The sequence below is a fragment of the Xyrauchen texanus genome, chromosome 37, assembly GCF_025860055.1.
Source record: "Xyrauchen texanus isolate HMW12.3.18 chromosome 37, RBS_HiC_50CHRs, whole genome shotgun sequence".
Taxonomy (NCBI): domain Eukaryota; kingdom Metazoa; phylum Chordata; class Actinopteri; order Cypriniformes; family Catostomidae; genus Xyrauchen; species Xyrauchen texanus.
In genome coordinates this window covers 20,524,880-20,547,256 of record NC_068312.1, presented here as the reverse complement: position 1 = coordinate 20,547,256, position 22,377 = coordinate 20,524,880, and the positions used below count along the sequence as shown (strand labels likewise).

Here is a 22,377-nt window from a genome sequence, read left to right as displayed (position 1 = left end):
TATAAATATTGGCCAGGCTTTCTCAACCAACATAATGTTTGTCTTGACAAAAAAAATTTATATAGTTTTTTTCTTTCTTTTTACATTTTTAATATTATTTTATTGTCCTCTATAACATATTTTGTAACTGTAGATGTTATCACAACAGGCGCAGGTCCGAGACTCTGCATCGAACTATGGATATCAGCTCTGTTGTATGTTGTAAATTTTTACAACATTAGCTTTCTGCTTGTTTTAGAAAATTAGGTCACAAATCTATATCCAGTTCATGTGTTATATTTTTCATGAGCTAGAATACAAGATTTTTTTTTCTCTCGTGAAGCATTGTATGGCGAAATGGTGTAAAAATTCTTGCAATTCTCACATGAAGCAGTAGAAAAGTTGCAAGGATTTGCAAACAGCCGAACATTCAGCATCAGTTGGAAGCTTTTTGGTCAGCATTGGTCTGGCAACAAGAATTTCACAATGCAGCTCACTTTTTGCAACCCCTGCAAGACTACAGAAAGTCTCAAGCAGCTGAATGTCAAGAAATGTGTTGGATTTTGGCATCAAACATGACAGGGTTTGCATCAGCTCTAAATTTTTTGTGGAAAACCTGTTTTCCATCTCTGATACAGCTTTATCAACAATGTTTAACATGTCACCTTCAGTGGAGCTTCAGCTTCAGTGAATCATTCATAGCCTGACTGCCCTTCTTGCCCTATAGGTGATAAAATGACAGAGTCAGCATAGAAGAGATTAATAGTCCTTAGAAGTTTTGGTGGGGGCTCATCAGTAGACATACCAGTGCAGTTCTGCTGCAATTGACTGTCATTTTCTCTGAGATTTCTCAGTGCACTAAGAAATACCTGCAGTACTTCAACTGCTCTGCACAAATCAACATTGTAAGATTGTAGGATGGCACTGGCTGGTTTCAAAATGGCAAGAAGATGAATCAGAAATTTTCCAACTTAAAAAGAAATGGCATCGCTTCAGTTGAGAGAGAAGCCCAGAAGACCGTCTTTTGCAAGGTCAACTGTCATCATTGGAAACCTTGGAAAGAATGTCAAGAAAGACTTCCTCGTTCACCACAACACATTTGGTAATTACTTGTCCAGTGGATTTCTAACAACCTCTTGAGATACGGGCAACTGTACCTCTGACAGACAAAATTATGCCTGAAAATAGAGTACAGGGAGCCTGACAAGTCAAATAATCTTTTGGCACAAGGTTCAATTTGAATTGCATGTATGATGGAGAGGTGAAGCTGGTGGTTATTGCAGTGGATGTAGGGGATATGAATGCCCAACTTTTCTTCAATAAAGCCTGAAAACCATATTGCACCCCACTCATCACTGATGCTCCATCATAACACTTGCTCAGTATATTGTCAGAACTGAATCCTGTATAGGACAAGTGTCTTAATATTTCAGTGGTGATGTAATCTGCATCATGCTGCAGTTCATCAAGCTAATGAGATGTTCCTCTGGCACTCCATTACACACAAAGCAGATTACAACAGACATATTTTCTATGTTGCACCGATCCCTTGTACCATCACTTTTTAAATAAAATGTAGCTGAATCAGCAGTGTCATATTTTGGTATTTTTTTTCAGAACCATGGATGACAAATTTCAATCACTTTATTCTGGATGGTTTTGGAAGTGTACTTTGCATTTTCTTTTTCCAACATGTATTTAAACAGCTTGCCAAAAAGCCCCACAGCTATGCAGTCCTCCTCATTGTCAAATGTTTCCTTATCTCCATGTAGTGGAAGCTCATTGACTGCTAAAAATTTCACAACACCTACCACGCTTTTTATGTTATATCGATTCTTTCTTTCTTTTGGGGTGGAGTAAACATGCTACGGTCTCCCCTGACACCTGTCGGCGGCAACATTCTGCCAAAGCGGTTGAGGCTTGTAAATTAGCTTGGCTACAAGCATGATTTTGAAGGCTGCAGTCACGTTCTAATGCTGCTTTCCAGTTTGTAAAACCCGTCAAAATGAAAGTATCCTTCTCAGAGAAATCGACACCAAATACTCGACATGGAAAACAAAAGCATGCGTCACGCTCTACAGAATATTCAAGCCACAGTCGTGATTGATACCAAGCAGCTGAAAAACATCTCTCCCTCCCTCCAAGAAGAGTTCGAGGGTATGATTTCATTGCCGGCTAATGAAGATTTGCCTTGTTTAAATTTGGGACAGAATTGCTGCATTCTGTGTTTTTGACACCCGAAGATGCCGTTGAACTTGACCCAACTATTTCTCCGACCTCGTTGCCGCAAATGGAAGAGGTGGTAGCTGCGTCCTGGTGAGCAAAATTGCTTTCTTTGGTCCTTTCGTAATAAGAAATCTGTGCATGTTGTGCTTTGTTTAATGTACAAGTGTTTAGTAATATGTTCACTGACTGTTAAAATGACAGTATCGTTATTAATATTGCTTTCATTCAGCACATTTGTTGATGGCAAAGGTAGCGAGGTGAATGAGTCCAAGGCTATTGCTTACACTAGAAAAAACTAGGAATAGAAAATCTGGAGCTGAATTGAACATCGCACCAATTTTGTGATTTGTTGTTATGGGGTGTGGGGCCAGGGTGGGCCAAGCTCCTTATTGGGTGGCCAGACCCCCGTTGAGCCGGGCCTGCTTCAGATGCTTTGGTTCCTTTTCATTATTCCCTATGTGTTTAGCAAGTGCACTTGCACAAGAGCTCCTTTTTTAAGTGTAGTAGTTCTGTCCAGAAGCTTCTCAAACCCAAGCACTCTATGCATCCCTCGACATCCGACAGAGTTGCATTAAAACAACGTCATCTAATCCTCCACAAGAGGGAGGTCACTAGATATTTTAGAAGTGTATGTCTAGGATACTAGACATACACTTCTATGGAGTGCTGTTTGCTACTGGCTTGTGGTGGAAGAAGGAAAGTCTAACGGGTGGTGACAACGTAAGATGACCTGATGTGTGACCCTTGCATGAGTCTTTGTGCAATGGGTAAATGGACCGTGTGGCGGAAGAGGATTATAGGAGTAATCCACCCAGTGTAGGTTTATCAGCACATACCATGTTTGTGTCACTATTCATCAACCACTTATTTGGGGGACTTGCTGCATTAATAGTAAATAAATCAATTAAAATGCATGCTTTTGAAATAAGATGGTTCCCAAGGCAAGAAAATCCATACAAATTTAACATGATGCAGGAATTTCTAGATTTTGAGGAATGCTAGCTTTCCATCTCTGAATTGGAAAGTTGCTGATGTTAATTTTTCAAGGTTCTCACTCTTTTTGACTGATTTTTATTATTTTTTATTTACATGACTTGTCAAGTTGTTTTTGTACGTATAAGGCAATGTGTTCATTTACGGATGAGCGAGATTAAAAGCATGTTGTTTTTACTTGTAAAGGATGTAATCCAGTGAAGAGGAATGCATTTTGTATTAACACCTACCCCCAAACCCCAACCCTAAACCTAACTGTCAGTGGAATAGAAATATAATTGGGAAAATAAAACCTTCGAATCATGGTCGCCACTCAGTATGCAAACACAGTCACTTCCTGGTTTCAATGCAGGACGAGAAACCAAGTCTCCCACTCTGCTGACAACTCGCTCTAGTCGTGCCACAGGAAAAAGTAAATACATTTAAACCTATGCAAAAATATCTGATGGGAGATGGAGCTTGTCGGTAACTCAACATAATGGGGCCAAAGCCCGGGTACTGGAAATATCACAGACTTCCCGTGTGATCATGTTGCAAAAAACATATATATTTTTAGCTGATTTTTATATTGATAACTGATAGACGTTTTTTAAACCTTTAAAGGTTTTATTGATTTCCATGATTTTCTAGGCCTGGAAATTAGCATTTTCAAAATGTCAAAATCCCATGACATTTCCAGGTTATTTAAAGCCATGGGAACTCTGTTATAGTCATTAGAATTAATTCATCCATTACTATGGATCAATACCAATTAATAATATTCTGGTTGCAGTTACCCATGCAGTACACACTGATATAAAAAAAATTATAAATAAATAAAAAAATACAACTTTTAATAATTCTGTTGACAAATGGCCAACACTTTATAATACAGATCTATATCTATATTTTTTTCCAGCATTTATTCATCTTAATTAATGTTTATTTACAAAGTTGGGACAGTATGAAAAATGCTAATAAAAACAAAATGGAGCTTGAATGCATTACAACTACATATTATATGATGTTTTTCCTTGCAAATGTAATTGTTTTTTTGAAAATGTACAGTAATTTCAAAATTACTGTACATTAGTAATTAGTGCAACACACTCCAAAAAAGTTGAGACAGGGCAATTTAAGACTAATAACAATTTGTCAAGTTGAAATAACTAGAAAACAATCCCTCAGACATCACTGTCTTAAAAGCATTCATCTGTAATGATATCATGAACATGGGCTTAGTATTACTTAATAAATCATTGTTAGTCAACACCATTTGCCGCCACACAGATGCAAGTTAATATTTTACTATGTAGAGCAGAAGCCCTACATCAACACTGTCCAAAAGTGCTGCCGACTTCTCTGGGCTCGGTCTCATCTTAGATGTAGAACAGTGAAACTGTTCACAGAAGAGTCCACATTTCAAAATGTTTTTGAAAAACAAAGCCCTCATGTTATCCGGGCCAAAGAGGAAAAGGGCCATCCGAGCTGTTATTAGCATCAGCCAGTGTCTGAATGGGCCAGGGGTTTGTAAGTCCCCATGGCATTGGTAGCTCGCACATCTGTGAGAACACCATGAATGCAGACAGATATGTACAAATTTTGGAGCAACGTATACTGCAGTCCAGCATAGTCATTTCCACGGACGTCCATGCATTTTCCAGTAGGACAACTTCAAAACACATGCGGCCCAGAATTCAAGTGCATGGCTATGTAAGCAGAGCGTGTGGGTGCTAGATTGGCCTGCCCGCAGTCCTGACCTGCCTCCAGTTGAGAATGTGCGGCACATTATGAAGCACACCGTATGGCAATGAAGACTACGTACAATTGTGCAGCTAAAGAATGTTTACATACATACATAATTAATGTTTGTGGGAAAATTCCATTCTCTAAACTTAACAAACTTCAGTGCCCAAATGCTTAATAGTGTTTTTAGAAGTACTGGTGATGTTTCACAGTGGTAAACACTCTTTTAAACACTTGGTAAACAATCCCAACTTTTTTAGAGCTTGTTGCAATCATTTGATTTAAAATTACTAAACATTTTCAAAAAACAAGGAAATTCACAAGGAAAAATGTTTAGTTGTAGTGCTTTCAATATAGCAAATCAATTTACAAATCACTCCTTTTTGTTTTCATTAGCATTTTTCATACTGTCCCAACTTTTTCGGAATTGGGGTTGTACTGTATACGATGTAAATATTCGATTGTTTGTTCTTAGTTCATGCAATGCATTAACAAATTTTAAAATATACTGTTAACTTTTGGTGTTAAAATGGATTTGTATATGTAGCAATTAACATTAACCAATATAAAAAAAAAATAATGCATTGTTCGTTGTTATTTCATGTTAACTACTGAGTTAAATAATGTTCTCTCTCCGGCTGGAGAAGGAAGTCTTACCTGGTCTTTAGCAGGGGTATCTAGCCTTGCATAACATTAATGATGACTTCTATTCAGTAACAGTTCTCACAATTTCATCTCCACTTGACAATTTCCCCTGCAAATGCATTTACAATATGTATGGGCTTTGTAGGAGTTTACATATTAAACAATTCATGGCTTTGTTAAAAGTGCAGTATGTAAGATTCAGAAACCCTTTTTCTTAATGACACCTGTGGCCATTAAGTGAACTGCAGCCAGCTACCTGTTGCTCGTGCTTGCTCTCGTGCACACACTCCATAGGGACGCAAGCAATCGGCCAAAACAATGATGTAACGTACAAAGAGACTGAAAATGATTCACTTTCATCATGCTGACAGATGAGGTAGCATAATTAAAATTACACAGTTATGATTGTTTTACTACAAACTTTGAGACTAAACTAAAATTACTTATCAGCTAACATAGCATACTGATACATACAGCTACACACTACCGAACTATACTAGAGTTTACTGTTGCACTGCACTGTTATGTTGCACTATTGTATGTTTTGTATGTCATATGTTGTACTACGATCAAGAAACCAGCGTATTTGCTTAAATTTATAATATATACCTGACTTTTAGTATCAATAGAAGATAGTTGAAGGTATTTGAAAGTTACGAAGCAAGGTAGCTTGCCATTCATCAGCGTTAGCAGGCAAGATCAAATTCTAGTTCACTCTAGTTATTGCTCAACCACAATCACGTTCCTATTTAGCCAGATGGGATTTAGTAGATAAATGTTTTTTTTTTTTTTGCTTACTCTGAGTTTGTGTAGGAGTCAGTGTTGTGCTGGGAGCCGGAGGTTTGCTGGATTCCATCTCTAAGATAACGTTACCTAGTATTGCAGACTGTCTGTTGTCTCTGTTGAATAGCGGAAGAGAAGCTATTACTGAGGCAAGGCTCTCGGGAGCGTGCATAAACGTCACATCCTTTGGATTTGCGCAGCAAAAACAACCTGCTCCCTTCACATGAAAATCAGTCAACAGGCTTTAATAGGCAACCTAGGAAAGCTTTTTAAGCTGCATTAAAAGCTGTTCACACAATGAGAAAAAAAAGGTGAATATAACATGAAAAGTGTTACATATTGGACCTTTAAGTATAAAACAGTAAGTTATGATACAAACTGAAATTTCTAACAAAAGATCTTGATGGAATGTTTTAAGCTCTCTTCTGGATCAGATGGGTCAGTTATGCAGTAAGATGTGGTGGTGCAGAGGCATCTTATTGTGCTTGGCAAATGTCATAGTTCATGTCTAATTCTGGTCCATCTCTACGTCTGGCTCTCTTTAATGAATACATGTCATCTCATCTACAACTTCCAAGGCTCAGACAGGTGGAAAATATGAGATAATAACAATAATCATCATTCTACGAACGCACCTGGTTGAAGGTCATTGCTTTCACCATATAATTAAACAAATGGTTGTATTTGAAAGTGGTTTAAGCTTGAATGTCTCTCCTTGAGGGTACTTTTTTTTTCTAATTTGTGAATTGTAAAAGGCAGGTTGCGAACACTCTGGCTCATCACAAAAGAAGGAAAAGGAATAATAGGACGAAAGTGTAAGTGATGGATGATTGGTGTAAGCCATACCTACTTATTCTTCAATGAGTTTTCACATTAAAGCAATTTAAGACCTTGCAGCACTGAGGTGACAGCTCCCTGAACCCAACAACCTCAACCTGGATTCCCATGCCCTCTCCCTAATTCTCAGACAAGGGTAGATTTATAGGTGACAGCAATGTCAATGAGTGAGAGTCTCTGTCTGATTACAAGCTTTGATCTTGCTTGCATAAGATTTTACGTCAACCCGCTGTCATTTAGTGTTGTATGCTCTCTGCATAGCATAGCGGATTCCCAGACATTCGTAACTGCACTGCCATTTTGATACTTTAGTTTGGTTCATTGATACTGTATGTGATGACATTACCCATGGAGGTTTGTAATACTCAAAGAAAGCTATCGATTGGCATTCCTGTTAATCTCAATTGCAGTTGTGTGACTGGGACAGGACCCCCTAGAACTATGTGATTTGCATGCTGGTTTATGCTGGTCTAGCATAAGATCTTTGTCTGGTTAAGCTAGTAAGTAAGGCTGCTTTTTTGTTTTGGTTTTTTTCAGCAAGGCCGTCAATAGCGAAAGATGTTTTGAAACCTAATGATGTAGTAATGGCATCTACCAACAGGGGCTAACAGGACCATTGCTAACCATCTAAACCTTGAACCTTTGACTTCCCACTGAGATTGTCCTACTATGTGATTCTTAAGGAAAATCAGAGATGCATTTGCTCTTTTTCTGAGCTTGATTTTGCTCAGGGGATTTTTTTTTTTTTACTTGGTCAGATCTGTTGCAACAGGATTTTCATAAATCAATCATTCTGTTAGGCCTGAGCATCTTCTCTGTGTTTAAGCCTGCTGCCAGAATCAATGCCTTTCTAATTGGCAATGGACAACACACCTCTCAACATAATCTTTATTTGCATTTGTTTTATATATGTCTCATATTTATCCATTTAAATATTTTACCTTTTATGATTTCTAGAGATATATTTGATCCAGTCAAACACACTGTGGTTGACTGGACAGTCTGACAGACTGGTTCAGAAAAAGAACCACAATCTTGGTTCTTTTTCTTGGCACTATGATAATCCTTAGAGGTTCATTTTATTCTAGTAGAAGTTTAGCCAATGCTTTAATTAAGCAGAACCATCTGCCTCTAAATCAGATGGTAAGAAAGACCCAGAACCAAAGCTTTAGGCTATATTCAGACAACTGATCCATGTACTGCTCTGATGATCCACACACAGTTTTTATGTTTCCATCCACAACATTAGGCTGAAGAGCCACTCTCGTAATGTCACCAAGCATCAGACACCAAAAGTACTGGGCCATATAATTAATAATAAACATTTTATGTCTACTCTTATTTGTGTGTCAAGAAGCGCATTATGCTAAATGAAGAATGTCATACAAACATACAAGATTTATCAAAGCAGTTTCTAAGTAATTACAAATAGACATTATATATCTAAAAATCATTCTTAAAGCCAGGGGCCTTTAATGTTAACAAAGTCGATGGGATCGATAACAGTCGATGGGATATTATATGTCTCTTGTCACCTTTGTAATTATAAAGTTTTATTAGATGTTTGTGTGAGATTGAACACTATTAGTGCTGCTCCAGCCATCAGATTCTCCAGCTGTTCCTTTTGTTTATGATCAAAATGTTTTATGACACCCACATATATTCACCTATGAAATTATGGTTAATGAAATTCTGTGCTGGTACACTGGGTAGGAGACGTACTGATGAAGTTTAGGTTTAGAGAGAGAACCAGAGATGATACCTGTTGCACAGCTGTGAAATTTCTTTTTTTACACTGTTTTCACATATTTTGCTCTTTATGCTCTCAAATACACATGCATATAAAATTATGTCCCAACAACACATGGCACCACAAGAATGGCACCACAGTCACAAGCCCTTCATTAACAACTATACTGAGCTGTGTCCGTCAATGGAGAAACTGGCTTTTTACCTACAGAATGGTTACAGTATCTTAGCAGCAGCTAACTGCCCATGTTTAACCAGTCAAACTTTGACTGCCATGCAAAGATTTATGTCCACAAAAAATTGAAGCTATTCAGAATGTTTGGTTGTTTGGGGCTTTTCTTCCATGTATTCCAAGTGAGCACACAAATTAAAATGCAGGAAACTTAATTTGGCTTTAAAAATGTTTACAATATTTAATTCAGTTTCTAATTTTCTGAATCTATCTCTCTCTTTCTTTATCTCCAGGTGGTGGAAACTAATCTTGTGGCTTTTGACTGCCACTGGATCATCATAAATGAGGTAGGTTCTTCCATGTAATTTTGTTGGAAATACAGTTTATTCTTCTAACAAAATTCGTTATTTTTGCAGCAATTTAGCTGGCCTAGGTAAATGGGACATGTTGTAAGCTGTTTTAGACTACATTTTTAAAGGGATGATCCTGGACAAAATAAATGTACATCTGTATTTGTGTAAGTGAGAGGTGCCATAGGCTTAATCTTAATAGCTTGATCCTTGCGGCCAGATAAGGAAACATTACAGTTCTGTGATTTAAATTAGACCTGGCAAGTGTGGGAAAAGCGCTCCAAAATAATTCAGTAGTCCATAAAGAATAAAGCATTTTGCAAAATGTTCCACTGACAAGGAGGGAGGAGAGTAAAGATATAAACCTTGAGGGCAAGATCTGTTGGCTGAATTATAGCTGTTATAACAACAAAAAATTCACTTTTTATGGCAATCGCTATTAATCACGCTATTAAACATACTGTAACTTTTAGAACTTAAAACTTTCTCCCCAGTCCCAAAAGATCATCTATTGAAACAAAGCAGCAAGACTTTTTGGTTTTCAGCAACTTGGCCCATGTATCCTAATACCAGAATTACTATAAGAGTAAAATGCAGGAAAGTCCACCAAACCTTTGCTGTTTTTAGCTGTGTGCCGCATGAGCTCCTTTGCATATCCTTCTATAGGATTCCAATGTTAGGAAAGAGTGCTGAAGTTTACTTTTAATAAAGTCTCCAATGTAAAGGGGCTGTTAATTAAGGTTGGGTACTGCAAACTATATTGGACCTGACAGCACAACTGCAGCCTGTGCGAAAATGCAGCAAAGTGCTGCATTTCATTTCACATGCGAAGAGGGTATTGACAACTGCCACTTAAAGCTGAAGTGTGTAACATTGCCGATGTTAAAATGCTCATGTCCCAGCTTAATATGCAGATACATCTACAAGCCATTCGTTAGTTGATTTCCTAAAACAGTGACAACATTGTGTCTCTGTGGCACTATACAAATTGCTCTATTTGTTTGGGCCTCTTGACTGCCCAGCACAGCAGCATTTACTGGACTATCTGTTTCTGCGGTCAACAGCAGATGGGGTATTGTTGGGGTAATCTGTTTGGAAAACAATGTTTATTTTTGCAATTTCATTTGGTGACACCAGTGGCACAGAAATTACATACTTCAGCTTTAAAGTTAGTTCAAGTCTTAAAGGCACATCAGCAAAAAAACAGCCTATTTTATTTTAAAGGTGAGGGTTAAACATGGTCATGTAAACTAAATCTTGACTCAATTCAACTGAAAATACACAGCCTTGATTTTTCAGCTGCTCAAAAATGGCCTTGAGTACTTTTCAAAGTGTCTTCAGAAGCATTTTTCGATCATATAAATTTGAATGAATATTGCAGACTTCCAGTATTTCTGCTAACTTTCTAATCTCATCAGTTTACTAGGGCTTACCAGTGTAGGCAGGTGTAGCACTGAGTGCATCAGAGGAAAGCACAAAGGCATTTGACATTACCCTTTATGGACACACATTGCTCATAGTTGGCCTTGCTTGACTGTACTCTAAGGGGAAAAACCGAGCCACTGCCAAAACCTGAACCCTAAAATTGGGCCATAACCCTGTAGGCTTATATTTGTGTCATTCTAATTTAGTGCTGTTCCTAATTAAGCATCAAGGGCCTTTTGCATTTGTCATCTGGGGGTGTAAGCCACTCAGTGTTGGTATTTTCAGGTCTGTGAAAGAGTGATGTCCTCTGTGACCTTGATTGTTGGGCTACACAATATTAAGGCCTCATGTGCCCTCTCTTGATTTGTTATTTAATAATTTATCCTAATTTGTCCTCCATTATTCCTACAATATTAATTAGCAGCTGCCCGAACACTGTTTGACAGACTTTGATGCCTTAAAATTACCTTTCAGGGAGCAGGTTGCATAGTAGACAACATTAATTTTAATCCTATTGGTGACAAACAGCTTCGACATTCCAAGTAAATTCCCCAGCATGCCGATAGTGCCACAAGTTCAAATTTAATGACGTACTTCATGAGAGCCAGTCACCGGCAATCACAGTTTTGCAGGTGAGAATGAAACTCAAAAGTGAAGGCTGTCAAAGGAAACAGCTTGACCGCTCTGAAGTCTACCTTCACTAGGGGACATTCCCTGTCCATTCTCATCACATCTTTCCCGGCTCGCTCGCTTCACTCTGCCCGCCTGTGGAAAAGATGGCTTCAGGCCAAAATTAGCAATCATAACTCCCAAGGCTGCACAAGGACACGCAAGCTCACATGGTCATGTCTTTCTGCCTTTTGGCAGCACTCTGAATACCCATTCATGAGGATAGCATAACACTGAAGATCATTTTAAATAGTTCTGTTTATGGGATTCAAATTGGAGCCACTTTTAGAGAATTTGAGCTCTAGAGAATTTGACCTTGATTTGATGATAGAAGGCATCTTAATGTGTACAGAAAGTTTACTTTATTTTGTGCCAGTAGCATTGTCAGAAATTAACTTGAATTATTATTATAATTATTTATATTTATAATTGGATTTTTATGGCATTTTTCATAGTATTTTGAACTATATAAAAACACAGTGTATTGTTCATTTACAGTATAACAAATGCTTCAATTTAATCAAATAATTTAATAAATTCTCAATATGAACAATAAGCATTCTGTTAGAATGTATATTAATGTCCGGTCCGATTATACTACTCTGTACTGAATAATTATTGTACAAAAAATCATAACAAGATAAGCCCATCGCAGAATATCATGAAAAACTACTTCATTATATATACACATTTTAGATATTTGGGCCTTTTTGTGACTTTTGGTGGTAATTTTTGAAAAGATTTAGCCAGATATTTTGAGATAGGCCTACAATGTAGTGAAGTTAATTTATTTTCCCTGTCTGTCGCTCACTTCGATGTTGTGTCGAAGAAGCGACACTAGGGGTCTCTCTTGAGAGCCTTTTGCATCTCTGAACTTTGAGAAAAGGCCAATGAGAAATTGGCAGACAGAATTTGCATGTTCCGCCCCCGGACATACAGGTACAAAGAGAGGGAAATGCATGAATGTTTCATTCAGAAATGTTCTGGTTGTGTGAGCAGCGAGCTGCGAGTCCCAATTGGTTTTCCTCTCATCTCTGATCAGCGTATGCTGTTGGATCTACGGCGCATATCAGCGGCTTTCTCCTTCTCTGTACAGCCCCTGGGAAAAGGGACAAGAGACATTTTCACTAAAAGAATATTTTCTCTAAAAGAGCTATACACAGCGGCGTTGAACGTCTTTTTCAGGATGCATCTTTATAAAGATGCCTTTCCGCCCCTGTGTAGTTCCTGGATGGGGTCGAGTGCTCTCTGCTTCTGACGGTCACAGGTGCTGCCTCATGTGTCTGGGCCACGATCACACCGAGGCAGCGTTTGTGGATGGTTTGTGTTCTCACTGCGAGAATCTTACCATGGCAACATTGCGGTCGCGGCTTTTCTTCCTAAGAAGCGTCCTGGTTACCACAGATGCCTCCAAATTGGGTCACAGGCCATTGGAAACGGGCCCCGTTACGCTGGCACATCAACTGCTTAGATTTGTTGGCTATGCTTTTTTCCCTGCGGAGGTTTCTCCCACTAATTCATGGCAAACACGTCTTGATCCGATCAGACAGCACCACCACGGTAGCGTACATAAATCGCCAAAGTGGCGGACGCTCCCGTCACGTGTCACAACTCGCCCGTCGTCTCCTCCTTTGGAGCCAGCAGCAACCCAAGCTGCTGCCACTCACATCCCGGGCAACCTCAACGTGGTAGCAGACGTGCAGGGCAGATGTGCTGGCACACAGCTGGCCCATGGGATTGCGCAAGTACGCATTTCCCCCAGTGAGCCTGCCTGCACAGGTGCTGTGTCATTCTATAAGGGGAATAAGTCATTCTAGTAGCTCCCTATTGGCCCACTCAGACTTGGTTCTCGGATCTTGTACTCCTCGCGACAGCCCCTCCCTGGCAAATTCCCCTGAGGAAGGACCTTCTTTCTCAGGGACAGAGCATGCTCTGGCATCTGCACCCAGACCTCTGGAACCTCCACCTCTGTCCCCTGGATGGGATGTGGAAGATCTAGCTGATCTACCACCTGCAGTTGTAGACACGATCAACAAAGCCAGAGCTCCCTCTACCAAGCAACTTTACGCCCTGAAGTGGTGCTTGTTCGCAAATTGGTGTTCTTCCCGGGCTGAAGACCCACAGAGGTGCGCAGTTAGGTCAGTGCTTTCATTCCTGCAGGGGAGTCTGTCCCCCTCCACCTTAAAGATGTATGTAGCTGCTATCGTGGCCCACCACGACACAGTAGACGGCAAGTCTTTGGGTAAGCACGACTTCATTATCAGGTTCCTAAGAGGTGCCCGGAGGTTAAATCCCTCCCGGCCAAGCCTGTTCACTTCCTGAGATCTCTCAGTGGTCCTCTCGGGCCTTCAGAGACCCCCTTCGAGATGCTAGAATCAGTCGGACTCGCGTCGGATCGCGCTCGCCTCCATCAAAAGGGTCGGGGACATGCAAGCGTTCCCTGTCAGCAACACCCGCCTGGAGTTCGGTCCGGCAGACACTCATGTGATCCTAAGACTGCGACCTGGTACGGCCCAAGGTTCCTATCACTCCCTTCAGGGACCAGGTTGTGAACCTGCGAGCGCTGCCCCGGGAAGAGGCCGGTACCTGCTTTGCGTATCTACTTGGACCACACGCAGAGCTTTAGACGTTCTGAGCAGCTCTTTGTCTGCTTTGGTGGACAGCGGAAAGGGAACGCTGTCTCCAAACAGAGGCTTTCCCACTGGTTAGTGGACGCCATTAAGTTGGCCTATCACACCCAGGCCGTGCCCCCCCCCCCCCCTTGCGAGTCCAAGCACACTCAACAAGAAGTGCTGCGTCCTCATATGCACTGGCCAATGGCACCTCCCTAGCAGACATATACAGAGCAGCGTTGGGAAACACCCAATACATTTGCAAGATTTTACAATCTCAGGGTTGAGTCGGTTTCGTTCCGTGTTTTCTCAGGTCCGAGCCGGTAGAACTCGGTACACGCTGACAAACTAACTGGGTGGAATTCTTGCACCTAGCGCCCTTTCCCTCCGCTGAGATAATACCGTGCTGTTTTACCCCAGGAGATCCCACGAACTTGGCTCTCTGGATGACTCCTCCCTAGCCCTCTGGTCCGCAAATGCAGCGGAGGAATTCGCCGACCAAGACCAATGGGGGTACTCAATTTACCCTGTACTGGAATAGGTGCTCCACAGGACGGCTTCTACGTGGACTTTTCCCCCTGAGTGTATTTTCCACGGTACGGTGCCCTTATAAGCGGACCCGTGTCTCCCTTGGGCAGTCCTCACGGACCCGCCATTGCCGTGTTTGTAGCAAATCCTCCATCCCAATGAGGTAGGATCTACCACTGCGCCATTCTCCTCATGTGACCTAACAGCCCATGTGATGTATTTCACCACTCTTTACATACCCCAGTCTCCGAACGGTCTTTCCCCTCTGAAAGAATAGGAAAACTGGGAAAGAATGCCTTCACCAATGCGTGTGAAAGCATTAAGATGGCCCCAGCCGCTTTTACTCTTTGCGAGAAACATAGAGAGAGAAAAGGCGCGGCTTGCTCCCATACTTGGCACGTCGCCTTGTTCCCCCTATCGGGGTGTAAAGAACCAGAAGGTTTTGACGATTTTATGAGGCGTTGGGGAAGGGTACGTGGAGCCTGGCACATCCTGTCGTTTTGGCACGCAAGCTACCTGCCCGCACCTGTGTCAGTGGCGCACGTACTTGGTTCAGTGCATGCCGTGATTTAAATTGGACCCCTAGTGTTGCTTCTTCGACACAACGTCGAAGTGAGCGACAGACGGGGAACGTCTAGGTTACTGTTGTAACCTCCGTTCCCTGATGGAGGAAACGAGACATTGTGTCCTCCCGGCCACGTCTCTGAACCAAACCACTGTTGCAGCCGAACCGCATCGGCTACTCAGGCAAATCCTGAATGAAACAGACGCAGTTCCCTCCCTTTGTACCCGTATGTCTGGGGGTGGGACATGCAAATTCTATCTGCCAATTTCTCATTGGCCTTTTCTCAAAGTTCTCAGAGATGCAAAAGGCTCTCAAGTGAGTTCCCTAGTGTCACTTCTTCGACACAACGTCTCGTTCCCTCCATCAGGGAACGGAGGTTACAACAGTAACCTAGCCGATTTCTTTAGTTAACAGTTTTCATTATTATTATATCATTATTCTTTGCTTTTTAATGTATGGCAATACAAATTTCAGTAACATTTAATGCTAATTTTTAACCTGGAGAAGAACGGTGTCCGAATCAAAGATGTCATTTCCGGGTTCAATACAAGTTAAACTCAACTGAGTAAAATGTGGTTAAACTTTAAAAGTTTAACCACAAGACATAAACTATATGCATGTTAACATAATTTTAGTCTGATCAAATTGCTTACTAACCTTTTTTTCTGTGTAAAGTTATAGCCAATTTTTATTTTGGTAATAAACATTATGCCACAAATGCTGTTAAATGAGCTTAACTTGTACTGAACCCGTAATATACCTTTAAATCATACACTGCAATCACGTGCTTATTCATGGCAGGGATTACCTGCACGATTGACCGGAGTGCCGCGATGGTGATTCGAGGTGCTTTTTACCTCACAACAAATTATATAAATAACTTTTGAAAAGGTATGAAAATAACAAGTGTAACTATAAAATGAGTTGTAACATAGCCTAATAACATTCAATTGAAAGTTACCAACAGTAAGGTCGGAGAGTTTATAGAGCTAATACTGTTTGTGGTTCTACACGAATCAAGTAGATAGCTATTTTGGTTTCAAGACAATGAAACGAAACATATAGAAAGCATTTTGTTTTATATTTAACATTGAACAAATTTTCTTTCTCTCAACATAAAGTTTGTTATTTACTTTTAAGTGAAAAATAAATCATAATTGTTGTCAGTGTTTCTTTGACCTTCTCCTGCTTAGCCTTTCAGGTGTAAAACGAGGTAAGTTCTCCTCAGCAAGGTGCCCTTTATTTTTGTAGCCAAATTTCCTGCATTGTAAGGTTATTTTATTTTACATTTTAATAAATAAACAATTAATTATTCCGGCACTTTTGGCTAATTCTTTCTCTCTTTCTTTCTTTCTTTCTTTCTTTCTTTCTTTCTTTCTTTCTTTCTTTCTTTCTTTCTTTCTTTCTTTCTTTCTTTCTTTCTTTCTTTCTTTCTTTCTTTCTTTCTTTCTTTCTCTCTCTCTTTCTTTCTTTCTTTCTTTCTTTCTTTCTTTCTTTCTTTCTTTCTCATCAATCAATCAATCAAACGATCGATAAATTTACTTGGCAACATGACCCCAGAACACCTGTGATGGCCTAACCCTTTTCAGCTTATCAAAGTTTTGCTTGTTTTCTCTACATTTTAATCATTAAACAATGGGTTTTTTTACACTCCGTTTTACACTCTGTTCTCAATTTCCCCTATCTGTCGCTTTCACATGCTGCAGGAGATTTCAGACCAGGATGTGCAGGAGTTAGTAATGAAGTCTATAGGTCGACTGACCCTGGTGAGACAGACCTTCCTTCTCCCACAGAACACCAGCCAGCGTTGCATCAAGAGCAACCACCGCATCAACGCCTCCCTCTGCGACCCCAAAGACCCAAAGGCACACATGTTAGAGGTGGGATCCTCCCATTTGTTGCATACCTCTTCAACTTAATCATCTCCCTTCATTTGCTTTTTTTGATTGTGTCCATTAACAGTTGCCGTTAGCCAATCATTACCTTAACCTTACATTATTAGAAAACATGAAAATGCCAATGCTGAAATTAGCAACCTTGTTTTACTGATTTTCTATTTCTTTACAATACGCCCATGGGTGCCATTCCTGTTTTCTAATATTCATTTAACGGTCTATACTTCTCACACACTTAATTTATACAAAAAACAACAGACATTGACAGATGTGAAATTTTATAATATTAAACTTTACACAGTATGTCACTTTTTCAAAACCTTTTCTCAAAATTAATTTATAGCTAAATGTTTAACTATTTTATTCAATTCGGTATTACTAACTATTACACAAAAAGTCATTATGAGAAATGCCACATTAGGATATGTTGTTATTTAGCGTGAATTTACCAGTTTCTCTGATTTTCTATCATTACCTCTACAAGGCACTGATCCCTCTAGTTTGAATGAGCATTGTGACAGTGCAAGCGCTTGTCTGCTTGTGTTTTTCAGCATGCATGTTAAGATGAGCCGGAGATGAAATAGTTCCCATCCTGCACAACTATTTGCTAATTTAGCCTAATCCTTTTTATTTCACTATGAAGCTTATGATTCATGTTCATGGTAACCATATAAAAACATCCCTAGTTTCAGTTTTTTTTTAGAATCTATATTTTTTGTGTGAGGATCGACATTTTTTATAAAACATCAGTATCGGAAGTACCGATATTTTAGGATCGATCCGCCTATACCTAAAATACAATACATGGCCAAGAGAATATGGACACCCGAACACTTCACTACAATACTGTATGTGCTTGTGCATTTACATTAATTTCAAAACCAATGGCACCTGGAAAGGCTTTCCACTAGATGGAAAATGACTGCTGTGAATTGCTCCCATTCAGACCCCCATAAGAGCATCAGTGAGTTCAGGCACTGATGTTGGGCTATGCAGTCTGGATCGTAGTGAGCATTCTAATTCATCCCAAAGGTGTTCAGTGGGATTCAGGTCTGGGCTCTTTTTGCACACAGGGTGGGGTTGTGACAATATAGTTATCTCATGTTTTGGTTTGATGTACGATATTAGGTTCACAATTCAATATAATCTCGATTCACTATAAAACAACACTTACTGTAAATGACAAAGGATGACAGACAATTGTGTTTAATTTTTTTGAAACATTTTATAATTCCTTATAACAATAAAGTTATATAATACTCAATATAAATGCTCAAAGTTCAAATAATTAGTGTTTTTCATATATATTTCTCTATAAGAAAAGATCATGAAAAAATAAACCCTAACAAAATAACTGCCTACATTTAGGCTAATTAGGTGAAGGACAAGCGATATAAAAGAACAAAACCTGTCCTGAAATATGAAGGGTTGCAATCAAATCTCCTCTATAATATGCAAGGGGCAGCTGTAGTTGTTTTCTGTCACTGTTTTAAAATAATGGGTACAAGTTACATGTAGACACAACAGTGGCGTGCAATGCATTTACCAGGTACCCCTTCAATCAATCTACCCCCAAAACCCCAAGCTCTAAAACACATATTACTCAATTAACGTGCGTGAATCTCATTTTTGTGCATGGACCTCATCTTTGATGGTCACACATTACATGAAAGAAATTTTCTATTTTAATTTCAAGCACTTTTATGCAATTTTCATCAAAACAAGGTGATTTTCCAGTTATTGTGAACCCTGTAAATGGTGTAGAAAAAAGGTGACAGAGAGATTTTGACATTTGATTAATCATTTCATTTATGATCATATGGATCGAAATTTTACATTTACATTTACATTTATGCATTTGGCAGACGCTTTTATCCAAAGCGACTTACAGAGCCCTTATTACAGGGACAATCCCCCCGGAGCAACCTGGAGTTAAGTCCTTGCTCAAGGACCCAATGGTGGTGGCTGTGGGGATCGAACCAGCGACCTTCTGATTAACAGTTTACCAGTTATGTGGTTTAGACCACTACACCACCACCACTCCAATGGTTCCTTTTTGTCCTCAAATGGTTCCTCATTTATTTGGTTGCCGTTATTTCAAAATTCAATATATTGTCCCATCCTTAGCATAGGAACATTGTCTTGGTGGAACAGGAAAGTTGCACTCCATACTACTAAAATGTTTGTCTAAGGAGATTTATTGGCTGTATACTTTATTTTATGCACCTTCTAGTTATGGGTATTGCTTAAATAACCTAAACCTAATTAAAAAGGGGTGTCCACAAAATTTTGGCCATGTAGTGTATAAATTTTTGGTTTGTGTAAGAGAGAGATATGGGAGGGTTCTTTTCTGTGTAGCGGTGAATAATGCATATAGGCAGGTCATGTTTGACAGCAAGGATTCAGCACTGCTCAGTGGTCAGCAGCCCAAGCCAGCAGAGCCCAATTTTACACTGCACTGAAGCGTATCACATCTGTCTCTCTTTCCCCCTCCCTTCCTTTTTCTCTCTGACTTTCACTGTCGATGTACTTGTATATACCACCCTCCCTCTGGAATACCCCTCTCCCCTTCCTGTTCCCTGTAGAACACTGATAACTCATTTTCCTTGGAGAGAATGACTTAACTCCTGCACTTCAAACAGACTTCATGGACTTCCTTTGCCAGCAGTTCTTCTCTGCTCTGAATTTAACCAAGCCTTTGTCTATTAACTTCTTTGGCATTGGGTTCTGCTTTGTTGCTTCAGTTGTTTCAACTCCTGCTGCAAATATCGTATCATGAAATGTGCGAATGATGCTGTAATAGATCTCAGCTTACGCTCTCTGCTGTGTTCAAAGTGCGAGGTACATTAGCTGAGAACATCAGTCCAATCGACACTGTCATTTTATTCCACAGTCTGCTTTGAAGCTGATGTATATATGCTGTAATTGGCAGTTAGTCTAACTGTCCTCAAAGCCATTACAGCCCCAGATCAGGGCATACCTGTTCATAGCTGTTCATTGAGCCAACCGAGCATGACTCCCAACATAATTGGAATGTTTTTTTTCTTTGTGCTTCTCTATTTGCTTGTGAAAGTTTTCAAGGCTGAGGCCATATGTGAATAGCTTACCTCACAAATTGCATTCATGACAATTATGGGAACCAAAGATGATGGTTAGAGGTTTTTCCCAGCCATTTGTCAGCATAATATGACGTTTCATTGTACGGGCACGCAATACAGTGTCAAGTGTGCAGATTAATGAACAACATGGGAAACCCTGATGACCACTACACTCTATTTATTACCTTCTCATTAAAATGTAGACAACACTTGGGCTAAACCAGAGGCCTGCAGTTGATCAGAGCAGAATTAACTCTTTCTGCTGACACCACACAGTATGGTATTATATTGTGTAGGAGCACTGCTGATCCCAGCATGTTTTTTCTTATGAAACTGGTTGCCCAAGGGAGGCTTGCTGAATAAGTTAGTTAAAGGGATACGCCAAACAAAAGTTAAAATTCTGCCATTGTTTAATCACCCTTACATTGAATAAAAATGTATGCCTTTCTCTCTTCCATGTAACAAAACTATGATGTTAGGCAGAATGTTTGCCTCAGACGCTTTTCACTTTCATTGCACTTTTTTTCTCCATACAATGAAAGTGAATGGTGTCTGATGCTAACATTCTTCCTAACATCTCTTGTTGTGTTCAGTGGAAGAAAGAAAGTCATACAGGTTTTAATCAACATGACGGTGAGTAAATTATGACAGTATTTACATTTTTGGATTTACTATCCCTGGTTGAGGGGAAGCTAGCTTACTGGGGGAATAGCATCAAAAACTCAGCGTGCTGGTTACCAGCAATGCTGATCTTTTCAACAGGGTTTTCAGGCCAGATAGAGGGAGGAGAGGAGAAAATGTGCAAGAGTGAACAACAACACAGAGGGCAACATTCACTACTCAGTCTTAGACATACCTAAGTATCTTAGTAATCTTAGTTTTATGCCTGGCAGGGACCTGAAGCCTCATGAGCAGGCATTGTTTTGATTGTACAGACAGAAATCACAGTACAAATGGCAGGTATTAAATGTGACTTTTTTATTGTTTATTAAATTACACTACCTTCCATTGCCACATCTAGTTCAGAATAAGCACTTGTGACCACCTGCTGTCCTTTCCATGGTAGAGACAAAAAGATGCTCTCTTCTCAGCTATGTCCACCTTTTCTTGTATAAGAGAATTTTAAACTGGTGTCTCTGGCTTTCTATGCTCCTGTCATATTCCTTCTCTCTCTCTCTTTTAACTTTGTCCCCTGTTATTTTTTTTGTTTTTTTCAGATCACCAACCGCTACATCTATGATACGGTGCTGCTTCTGGCCAACACCTTCCACAGGAAGCTGGAGGACAGAAAATGGCACAGCATGGCGAGTCTTTCGTGTATCCGCAAGGGCTCCAAACCGTGGCAGGGTGGCAAATCCATGCTGGAAACTGTGAAGAAGGTAGGACTTTGAGCATAAAGATGTGTGCACATGAGAGTTTGACCTTGTATGCATTTACATGTGGACAGGACCATTTCTGAGCATATGGGGGCCCTAGGCAAAATTCTACTTGGAGGCTCACCAGGAAGTGATTACATACAAAATGACTATTTACAAGGAGTTTGTGTACCTGAATCCCCAGCTGCCTTTGCCCCTAAATATTTCAGTATGGCACTTGAAAATAATGCAGACAAATAAAAGACAATTTGGTTGACTGAATCATCTCCAGCGCTGCAACTACCATCATTAGCTAGCTAACAAACAGAAATGAAGATAGCATTGAGTCTGTGAGCAAATCTTGGCTAGCTACACTATGTATATTGTCAACACCTTAGTAATCTAGCTAGCAGAAATGTCTGAAAACATGTACCTTTGAAAAACAGGACACAACTGCAAAACGTTAACTAACTAATTGTTGCAATTCAATGCATGACAACGAACAAGCATCATCTAGCCAGGTAGCATGCTTGCATTCATTTATTACCAGTGGTCTGGCTGCGTTTCTCCTCCTCTTCCTTCCTTTGTTCTTTTTTGTACTTTTTCTAACTTGTATGTGTGCTTTATGAAGATGAAAAACCCTTTAGAGATTGCATGTCTTTCACAACTAGTTACAGCTCTCTCTTTGCAGTACATTGCTGCTTTTATTATATATAATATTGAAAAGATTTAGTGACTTGTTGAAAAAAATTTCGATTATTTGATTATTTG

At 39.8% G+C, this 22,377-nt stretch overlaps 1 protein-coding gene across 2 annotated transcripts in view; it reads left to right on the top strand.

The window, feature by feature from the left end:
* Positions 1-22,377, top strand: part of LOC127630454 (glutamate receptor ionotropic, delta-2-like) — a 560,225-nt gene that overhangs the window by 341,146 nt on the left and 196,702 nt on the right. For both annotated transcript variants that reach the window (XM_052107985.1, XM_052107986.1), the window contains exons 5-7: positions 9,403-9,456; positions 16,965-17,138; positions 21,469-21,630. In XM_052107985.1, the coding sequence (XP_051963945.1) occupies positions 9,403-9,456; positions 16,965-17,138; positions 21,469-21,630 (390 nt within the window). The remainder of the gene's footprint in view (positions 1-9,402; positions 9,457-16,964; positions 17,139-21,468; positions 21,631-22,377) is intronic.